Raw genomic sequence first — 11,256 nt, 5'->3', positions numbered from 1 at the left:
CCACACACAAACACAGAGAATTGTTTGCAGGGTAATAAAATGACCTTCTAATGGTCCATTATGTCTGGAACCGCTTTGATATAGCTCGACATTGGTCCTACACAGCATTATGATCCAGTTTCCATGGTTTTTTATTGTACGGGACAGGATATAGGACTATGTCACTGAGCCACGAGGCCACTTCCCTTTAATTTGGTCAGTGATTCTGATATTAAAACCTGAGTGTGTGCTTATGAGTGAAAAGAGAGAGTGATGAGTGTATAGGAGTCAGTCCTGCAGCCCATCTTTGTCTCCACCCAGCAGGAGCAGCAGGAGGAGGATTAATACAGGAGTCCTATCCCTCCTGATAAATAATCTGGGCAGAGATCTTTCTTTTTCTCTGTTTGCTCTTCTCTCTGTGAAAAACACAGGATACAAACCTCTGTCTATTCAAACGACAGCCTGTGTCCTCCTATTAAATAGTTAATTTGACAACGTACATGGGAAGTACAACGGAAGGCAAATTGATTATTTGACTCAGTGTGACAACAATTAATCGTAGGAAGCGATTTTGTTTGTTCTACCCCTAAGGGTCGCATTTGATTGGATGCTTTCAACATCCAAACAGTTCAAATTGTGCATAAATAATGTCTATATTAGGGAACATCAGCGAACAAACAAAACAAGATCATTACTTGAGTTATGCTGACTTTTGCTTCTCTGACTTCAGCTTCAGAGCGCTACATCAGAAGGCTTAAAGAGGATGTAACCTTTTTATCTGAGACTGCAAAGAGGCAGAGGAGTGGTTTTAAGCCAGCCCATATGGTCAGTTCATATGTTAAGTAGGCCTACTGCATGGTGCGTTCTATAAAGTGCAGACTCACAATGCAGCACGCTCTTACCTCTGCATCCAATAAAATGCAGTGTCACTCTTGTTTCTTGTATCTCGAAAAGTAAAATCTTCTTCCCTTATGCATGGACTTTAACCTGCTTGTGTAACTCACTTGGCTTTGATCACTCCTTGTTTCACAACCTCTGCACATCTGGTGTGAAGAAGAGATCACGTTACTAAAAAAAAAAGAGGAAACCTTGTTTCTGCATCTTTTCCGTTGGGCAAACATGTTTATTATTAACGAGTTAAGCACATTGCTCAAGTCTCACAAGACTTAGTTTTCTGCAAATATGTTGAGCCTCTAACACAATCTTCACAGCGAGTCTGGCCTGGCGCTCTATCTGACCTGTCCCTCGTCCAAGAAGACATAGTGTTTCAATAAAGACTCTCCGCTGACCAAATTCTCTCTACGTGGCGCAAACCTCCCTCTGAGCAGCTTGTGACTGAATCTCATCTGGGAGATTCATTGTTCTACTCAGAAGGAGAGAAGTCAATGTGGAACAGACTGTTTCAATGAGGCGGATTTATCTTAGGTTGTTGGTCAAAGCACCAAAAGAAAAAGGGGGGGGGATGGACAGAGCCGCAACGGAAAAAGATGAGAAAGAGGAGAGAGCTCTCAATCATCCGAGTAAAACGCTCTCGTGGCTGTATCATCCGTCATTCGCTGATGCAATTGTAAATTCCTCACAAACACATACACTCCCTACAGCACTTGAGCTACTTGGAAAGCTTAAGACACAAATCTAAATGGAAATCTGGTTGGCTTGTTCCCTGTAGGTCTGCTGTAATTGTCTCTCTAACAGGGTCATTAGAAAAAAGGGAACGCTTCAAGTTCATTTCCACAGGGATTTCTGTTCACAATGTGCTGCTTATGACAGAGAGGAGCACCAAACTCCATCAAATGTGGCCTTAAGGGTACGTCTTGTGCGAAGTAGCTACCTCGAGATGCTAGTCTGATTTGTTGATGGTAGCTCAGCGCAGAAAGTGGGCAAACGTTCTGATTGTCTAGGTTACAAACTGTGAGAAGATTCTTGAGAAGCACTCTGAAGTATCCTCAGATTGATAGCAGGACAAAATCAAAAGGAAAAAAAGTGTTTCTTCACCTCTCAGAAAGGTCACTGCAGTGCGGCGCCGTGCACTTTTTAACGTTCAGACTTCTGCGCGTTAAGTTCCAATGCATCGTCCTCAAAAGATTAAGTCGTCATAAATATTTTTTTCAAAAAAAAGAGTCTCGTACACATTAATTCAAGGCCAGCATAGTTAACATCTTTGTTTTTGCAGCCTTCAGCGGGGTAAACATTGGAGAAAGAGAGCCATCTTTATTCTCAGAATAAGGGGGCACATTCACATACTTTCCTTCCCATCTCTGTGGCTTTTTTTTTTTCTTTTTTTCCCCCAGAGCAAATAAGCATATTCCAACCTCAAATCATTCCAAATATTTATGTACAGTCACAAGCATTCAAACATTCAGGCTTGTGTGGAAGACAAACTATAACTGCACGAATTCAGGCTGTTCCCCCCAACCACCACCACCACCACCACCACCACCACATCTCTGCATTAAACGCACTCTACAATCAAAGTATTTAATACCAGCGAGATTGGCAGGGATTCAGAAGTATGGTGGAAAATACAATCTCTTAATAACACGCTGTATTTGCTGACATGCTATCTCATTGGACCCCGCAAAAGAACATTATCTCTCTCACCAGCGGGCTCATTTCATATCACTTAAGATTCATTAGGCATGCGGCTAATGCTTTTTGACACACGCATGCACAAACTTACTTAAGCAGCGCGGCCATATGGCACCGTGTTATACGATCCAACAGAGAGAGGATGCAAATGCGAGTCGTCACCCTGGAGAGAATTAAACGGCTGGGAGAAGTCACAGTGGACTTACAGTCTCAACCAGCAGAGAGAAGGCTTAAAGGGGTCGTCAGAGTGCAGTTCTTACTGAGGCCCTCTGCAGCACACACTTCACTACTGCGTATAATCTACCATTGCTGTTACTTCATGCAGTCTTGTCCTGTTTTCACAGCATGTGGTATAGAAGTACATGTAGCACATGTTCCAAACGCTCAATCGGAATCGGAGCAGTCAGAGGTTTTGGAGGACTTGTGCTTTCGTTTCCCTTTTCTCTTCTTGTCTTTCTTCTTTTTGTCCTTCCTCTTTTTCCTTTTCTTGCTGCGATGGTGGTCCGACGAGGAAGAGGAGCTGTCTGAACTGGAGGAAGTGGTGTCTTGAAGCATCTGCTGCAGCTGTTGGATCCTTGAAACAGGAAGGGGCAGAGAGGAGAGGAGAGGAGAAGAAGGATGTGGGATTAGCGTCAAGTACCAGGGATGAAAACTCAACCGATGCACACTCGGATGCACGAGTCTGGCAAGCTTCTGAAGTGTCCTTGAGCAGGGACACTGCCGTTGTCCTAGTACCGGCATTTCTGGACTGTTAGCCGAGTGCCTACTTCTGTTACATATTGCCAGTCATTTTCTCGACAGTGCCCAATTACCCGATAAAACTGCAGGTGTGTGGACAATTTTTAGAACACACTGGTTAATGAGGTCATCCTGTCGATGAAAAACACGGAACTCGAGCTCAGATAATATATTAGATAACTTAAGATAAGTAAGATAACTGAACCTGTATATTCTGCATAGTTTTGACTGGCCCGGAGAGAAGGTAGTTACTTGAATATCTGTTGAATATCTACAGCTAAATATGATTTAAGAAGGGTGAATCAAATCAACACAGAATGGGTGAGGAAGAACCACACTGCTCAGTGAAATGTGAAACATTTGTCAGAAAGAAAAGAAAGAGATGAACACTATTAGAGGCCACCGGAGAACATGACCTTTAATTAGTTTAGAGCAGTGCGCCGGCACACCGAGAGCGAAGATATCAGAAATGTACAAGTCATCCAGAAACTGTTAACTATTCAGCCATGAAAGTGTTTCTCTGAGAAAAGGTTGTCGTGCTCTTGTGAAGGGTCCATCATTCCTCATTACTGCGGCGTTGATCTCACGGAGCGGCGTGATCTCACGGAGCGGCGTGATCTCACGGAGCGGGATCTCATCAGAGCACTCGGGATGTCATGCTACTCTTTAAAGCGTCCCTCTGATCCTCAAAGTGAACTCTTCATAACCTAAAGTTAAATTATAAAAAGGTTTCTTCCCTCAGCCCAAACACTTTGGTTTCCTCAGATGCACATTTGAAAAAAAAATCCTGCAAACTGTCAGCAGTGAGTTTATCAGAGACTCAATGTTTCAGTCGCTGAACTTCGTCAGGCATCAAATTCATGATGTGCATAAACACATCTTAATACTATAACTGTAATAACCAACTCTCACACTATTACCACAAAGAGTATATATACAAATATGTGAAATACAAATGATAATAGTAGAAATAGAAAAGAAAGGTATAAAAGAATAAATGGACTATGCAAAATATGCCATTTTGAGAACACATATCATAAAATAACCAAGTCAAATATCCAACTGGGAATATCTTCATAACCTTAAAACAAGTGCCAAATGAATATAGATGCAAGTTATTCTGGTAGCTACCTCATTTCAACAATTTCATCATTAAATGTTTTCAAGGACAACTTAAGGCACAATGTGCAATTGGAAAGTGAGCTGGGAGAGGTTATGCCTGATTTATATTTCAGAGTAAAAGCTTTGCGTCGAGCCTCCGCAGTGTCGCAGAGATGTTTTGTGGAGCTCTCACAGAGCTGCAGAGACGCACCGTGCACCTCCTAATAAACGTGACTGTATACCAGGCACCTCGGACGCCACACAAGTTTGATTGGACATCAGAGCCGGAGGTGGGTTTCAGGGACAAGTACCTCAAATTCTGTTTCAACAACAACAACAACAACCACCGGATTTTCATTCGAGGAACAGGAGCTCCTCCTGATCATCCAAATCATGGAATTGTGTCTGGCCAAAGTTACATAGAAATTTTGAATCACACCTAACAAATAAATTAAAGATAACCTGACAAAGGATTTAAAAACCAAAAAAAGGAAACTACATTCTACACGCAATCCACATGTATGCCTGGCTTGCACAAGAGGTGCCTGCACCAGCCCTCACAGAACGCATAGACTCACAGCAGCACGAGTAGAAATCCGGCATTAGACCGGTTTTTTGCTTCCTTTTCAGAGATGATGCCAAAGTTAATGTGGCACAGACGCACAACTCAGACTTCAAAGCAACACTGGCCTTTGAATAACCTTTCTGTAATGAATGCATAAACACACACAAGCCTCTGCGTGCTACTGATCTGCATTCACACACACACACACACACACACACACACACACACACACACACACACACACACACACACACACACACACACACACACACACACACACACACACACACACACACACACACACACACACCTCAAATTCAAACACCCTGACATCAAACACTATTTGCTAGAAACCGGCACAGAGAACCAGCCACCATGAGAGAGTTTCCTGGTCATCTGAGATTGTCCCACTGCGCTGTGGTCAGTTGTCTGTCCTTTCAAAATTTAAGGTTAAAAGTCTGACTCCTATTCAGGGAAATTGTTGCAACAGATACAAACAACATGCATGATTTCAAAACTTTTGTATGTGTACCTGGTTTCTTTTTCATTCCTTTTGTTTTCCCGAATGATGTCGTACATCGGGTCTTCATGAGCCTAAAGAAAAATTCAAAATGCAGTCTGACATTACCTACTATGAAGAAAGAGTAAAAATCATACCTAGTTAAAATAAGAGTGGCTACTATTCACATTACATACAGCAAATTATCCCCTCAACACATTCCTACTATTGTACTGATTCTAGTGTTATGTGTGAGCATTTTTTTTAAAAACCTCCCTATGACAATATGAGGTATGAAAATATGACACAGTTGCATTTATGGTAATCATTGCAGAGGCTGTGTTTTCCTGCAGACGGCTTTGCTCCATTACAGGCTCATTGGAGTAGGCTGGGTGAAGAAGTCTGCTACCCACATGTTCCTCAGTGTAAACTTAATATGATCCAAATCTATTTGTAACCTCAGCACAGCTCCCAGACACAAACATCTGTCTCTGTCACAGCTCCTTGACCTCGCCTCAACCCATTCTACCCCTTCATTCTTTGATACCTTCAGTAAACAACTATGGGTGGGCTCTTTTCTTGTAAGCAGGTAACAGACTCACCACTCTGAACTGCTCTAGTTTCTGGTTGCCTTTGATGAAGAACGGACACTCCCTGTCTCCCGTCCTGTGGCCGTAGCGCTTACATCTCCAACCTGCGGCAAAGGAAACAAATAAAAATCTGTAAAGTTGGGAAAAAATGAATTGACAGTGACGGGAACATCATTGTTATAAGAAATATGGGCATGGAGGTACATAATAGACCTTGGGAACAGTAGTTTAAAGAATAATCTTGAAAGGTTTTGACAACACACAGAGAGGGAGAGCGACTTCATTCTCTGCTCAGGTAGACACTTATCCTATTTATCTTTATACAGTAAATAGATGTTTGCTGCTACTTTAAAACGCACTGAATTTCAAATTTAGCATATTTAATTCAAGCATCCCTACAAGCTCTTTCTTGAGCTTCTAACCACAATTAACAGCTGTCATCTGCAAACAGAGTGAGCTCAGTTGTTGAGGGGTAAGTTCAGTTGTTGCATACAACCATACATACACAAACAAACACATACACATATATATATATATATATACATATATATATATATATATATATATATATATAAACCCACACACACAAAATGTCACATGACTTAAGGGCTATACTTGCTGAGAGCTGAACCAACCCAATGACAATTGAGGAAACTCTGTTCAGTGATAAAGGCTCGGATTTGCAGTTGAAAGTATGTGACCCCTGGGTTGAGATTGTATTAACTGTAGTTTAGTTCTTAACTTCCCTCCTTCACAGGAGCATACAGGTTAATAGAAAAAAAGACATTTATTTTGGGGAGTAATTCAAAAAGCCAAAGGAATCTTTACAAAATGTTTGCCTCACTAAAAAAAGAAAGACCTTCTTCAACAAATCATAATTCGTCACTTGAGGCTTCATTGAAAAGTAAAGAATTTGAGTCAAAATGAAACAATCTTAGTGACTTAAGAGACTATAAAGTGAGACGATGAAGTCTCCGTTTATCCTCTAAAAGGTACTTTTGTTTTCATGTCCCTATCAGTCACTCTGATGTCTCTCCTTTTCTTAAAACAGGATGATATGTTCAAACATTCTCTCAAAGGATTAAGCAGAGTGAGCGATGCTCGGATTCTGCAGAACAAATGCCAACTTGTGTACAGGGCCTGTGTGTATGTGCGCCGACTCCCTGAGTCCCTGGCTGTTCATGCAGCATGAAAATGAGTGGGACGAAGGAATGAATGGACACTGACAATAAGGAAAGTCTTTGTCTAATCAAAAAGACAGAAGGTAATCTCCACCAACACCAGTATTAATCTCTAGCTACAGACAAAACAACAGACGTGGTTTTAATTGTTAAGTTCTTGTGGTTACATTTGTCACTCTGAAAGGTTACTCATATCTACAGTTGCTGTTACTTCTACAGCTGATATGAACTTTGTTTATATACAGGGTGCCTCCACAATCTATCAGCACAGGTTGAGACCTTTCAACAGCTAGGTGTTACTGGTTTTTTTTTTTTTTGTCCAGTTAGAAAGGAGCTTTAGAGGATTAAAAACTGCATTCAAAACCATATAACCACTTAACCACGACACTGTCGGAAAGAATTTTAAGATGAGAGATGTTAAGAATTAAAAGGAATTTAAGTTCAAAGGACCAAAGAAAAAGAGGCATCAAGTTCACAGCGCTGTATCATAAGACAGATCACCGTCTCTTTTCAAATTGTAGAATTAAAGATAAGCTTCCAACTGTGACACTCAACCCTTTACTTCTGTGTCGAGTGTCCCTGGAGTTTCTGGAAAGTACAGTTACGAACTTAATCTTTGCAGATGCAACATTAAAACGTCACATGTATTCAGAGTCGCTGCCCATCTTTCGGCGCAGGCTGAAAACTCACCTCTTCAAGAAGTACTACCCTGAGCCTTCCACTTAGCACTGACTGTATTCGTATTAGTTTGTTGCACTTATTGTATTCGTATTAGTTTGTTGCACTTATTGTATTCGTATTAGTTTGTTTCTGCACTGTACTTTTGCTCTGGTTTATGCTCTTAGATGCTTGTTTAAGAAAGGAGATGCACTTATGACTTCTGGTGACTAGTAGTTCTCTTGAATACCTATGTTGAATACACTTGTTATAAGTCGCTTTGGATAAAAGCTAAATGACTGTAATGTAATGTATTCCTCTCATAGCAAACCCCAGCTGTTAATGCTGAAGGAGTGTTACTGTACTCACACTGCATCACCTTCACCTCCTTCCCCAGAGGCATCCACAGACCCCTGGTGGGGGCGCTTGCCAGGAAGGTCCTTGCTTCTTCATTTCCTGGTTCAGCAGGAATACAGTCCTCTGGTTTGTCCTCGTGCTCCTGCAAAGGCAACTGTCACCACTGAGCAAGTCTTTTGAGGAAATAATGACTGCACGTGTCAAGTCCCCCAAAAACAGACCTGTTTCTTTATATGCTGCTTGGCATGCACTAAATGTAATCTATCTTTATTTTGTTGTATAGTATGTGTATTTATTGTCTGTGTCTGTGTAGTTGTATAGTAGTTGTGTATGTGTATTTATTGTTTGTGTAGTTGTATAGTATGTGTATTTATTGTCTGTGTAGTTGTATAGTATGTGTATTTATTGTCTGTGTAGTTGTATAGTATGTGTATTTATTGTCTGTGTAGTTGTCTGTATTTATTGTCTGTGTGTATAGTATGTGTATTTATTGTCTGTGTAGTTGTATAGTATGTGTATTTATTGTCTGTGTAGTTGTATAGTATGTGTATTTATTGTCTGTGTAGTTGTATAGTATGTGTATTTATTGTCTGTGTAGTTGTATAGTATGTGTATTTATTGTCTGTGTAGTTGTATAGTATGTGTATTTATTGTCTGTGTAGTTGTATAGTATGTGTATTTACTGTCTGTGTAGTTGTATAGTATGTGTATTTATTGTCTGTGTAGTTGTATAGTATGTGTATTTATTGTCTGTGTAGTTGTATAGTATGTGTATTTATTGTCTGTGTAGTTGTATAGTATGTGTATTTATTGTCTGTGTAGTTGTATAGTATGTGTATTTATTGTCTGTGTAGTTGAGCTGCTGCAACACTTCCATGGGGATCAATAAAGGAATATAAATGTAACGTTACCTTTATGAGCCCTGGTGGAGGCTTCTCATAGCTGCACGACAGAAAGACAATACTGACGTTAATCCTTACGTAAAGGCAGAATGAACTGTTTCAAACTAAGCCACAAGTAAATCTCGCGTTAACTGCTGAAACATGCATCAGTATACAATAAGTCAGAGTGTAAGAATAGTTCAAATCACGAGAGGATTAATGGTGAATTAGTTCCAGTTCATGCATTGCTTTTTGCAGAAATATAACTCACAACGTCTCGACGTGTTTCAGCTGCTGGACTTCTTGGTTGAGTTTTTTGGTGTGTGTTTTGAGTTTCTCCAGATCCTGTTTGGAGGACTTGTGCCTCTTGTGTTCTCGTCGGTCGTCCTTCTCTCTTCTTCGCTTTTTGTCCGACATTGTCCTGATATTGACCCCGGAAAAAGCATTAACTTATAAATAATGCTGCATTGGAGATTTTAATTTGTTGGCTTTAAGGAAGGCGTCGGCCAAACGTGCTAACCAGCAGCTAACTAGCAGACATTTCTCTGGTGCTGCTGTACTTCCTGTGCAGCCGGATTGGTTAATTAAAGTCCAGCGCCACCTGCAGGACGCGGGCGGTGCTACACGTGAAGTGCTGCTGGGTTGATGGCTGACTGGTCACGTTTCAGTGTCTCTAAATATGAGAAAGATCACACTTATTTCCAGTCATCATATACAGTACCGGTCAAAAGTTTGGACACACCTTCTCATTCAACTACTTTGAAGAATGTAAAATATAAAACATATTCTGGTTTGTTGAGCATTTGTTTGTTTACCACATAATTCCATATGTGTTCCTTCATAGTTTGGATGTCTTCAATATTAATCTACAATGTGGAAAAAAATAAAAAATAAAGAAAAAACATTGAATGAGAAGGTGTGTCCAAACTTGACTGGTACTGTAATATATGTATATATATATATTAATATATACCTATTATAGTACCAGTCAAAAGTTTGGACACACCTTCTCATTCAACTACTTTGAATGTAAAATATAAAACATATTCTGGTTTGTTGAGCATTTGTTTGTTACCACATAATTCCATATGTGTTCCTTCATAGTTTGGATGTCTTCAATATTAATCTACAATGTGGAAAAAAATAAAAAATAAAGAAAAACCATTGAATGAGAAGGTGTGTCCAAACTTTTGACTGGTACTGTAATTACGTTAAGTACTTAATTGCACCTTTCTGTTATCTTTAACACGCTCTCATCCATGCTGTGGTGAAAGGTAACTTTACTCTAGCAGTGAATGTACACTTTTGAGGTACTTTATTTCCATTTTCTGCAACTTCATAGCTCTACTGTACTACATTTTAGAGGCAAATGTACTCTTTACTCCACTACATTTATTTGATCATTTAAGGTTATTTGCAGACTAATTCTATTATGGTGTATTTAGTGGATAACAATGAGACTTTATTGATTCATTGGTGAAAGTCTCGAGCTACCTCGCAGGATATATGTCAATAATAAGACCAACCTTTACCAGATGCAACATTAAAGTGTCTTCAATAGATATTCACTAATACATTATTTTGAAATAGGCCATTCTCCATAACTTTTATAGCAGTATGTTTTGGTGCTAATACTTTTTTACTTTTACTGAAGTAACATTTTAAATACATGACTTTCACTGTGGTATTGCAAAGTAGAATATCTGAGGATTTCTTCCATCCCAGCATTCATGCTTTGCACCGTCATTTTTTTATTTCTTTACATGGAATTTGTTCTATTTTATTTGACTATGTATATAATTTCAATTTAACATTACATTACATTACAGTCATTTAGCAGACGCTTTTATCCAAAGCGACTTACAGGAAGTGTATTCAACATAGGTATTCAAGAGAACTACTAGTCACCAGAAGTCATAAGTGCATCTCCTTTCTTAAACAAGCATCTTAAAGCATAAGCCAGAGCAAAAGTATAGTGCAGAGGCAAATTACTACGAAAACAATAATTGCAACAGACTAATACGAATATAATAAGTGCTACAAACTACTACGAATAGGATAAGTGCAGTAAACAAATACGAATTCAATAAGTGCAGCGAACTGATACGAATACAGTAAG

At 39.6% G+C, this 11,256-nt stretch overlaps 1 protein-coding gene across 1 annotated transcript; it reads right to left on the bottom strand.

Annotated features, from left to right (window-relative positions):
• Positions 1-2,092: 2,092 nt before the first annotated feature.
• Positions 2,093-9,748, bottom strand: rp9 (RP9 pre-mRNA splicing factor). Its single transcript, XM_054606160.1, has 6 exons — positions 9,409-9,748; positions 9,168-9,198; positions 8,269-8,398; positions 6,074-6,165; positions 5,505-5,566; positions 2,093-3,142 (listed from the first exon to the last, which is right to left on the bottom strand). Exons 1-6 carry the CDS (start codon positions 9,552-9,554, stop codon positions 2,953-2,955), a joined length of 651 nt encoding a protein of 216 aa, XP_054462135.1. The 5' UTR covers positions 9,555-9,748; the 3' UTR covers positions 2,093-2,952.
• Positions 9,749-11,256: the final 1,508 nt, after the last annotated feature.

The sequence above is a fragment of the Anoplopoma fimbria genome, chromosome 10, assembly GCF_027596085.1.
Source record: "Anoplopoma fimbria isolate UVic2021 breed Golden Eagle Sablefish chromosome 10, Afim_UVic_2022, whole genome shotgun sequence".
Lineage (NCBI taxonomy): Eukaryota > Metazoa > Chordata > Actinopteri > Perciformes > Anoplopomatidae > Anoplopoma > Anoplopoma fimbria.
Note: the sequence above shows the minus strand (reverse complement) of the source record. Positions and strands in the feature narration are given on the sequence as shown.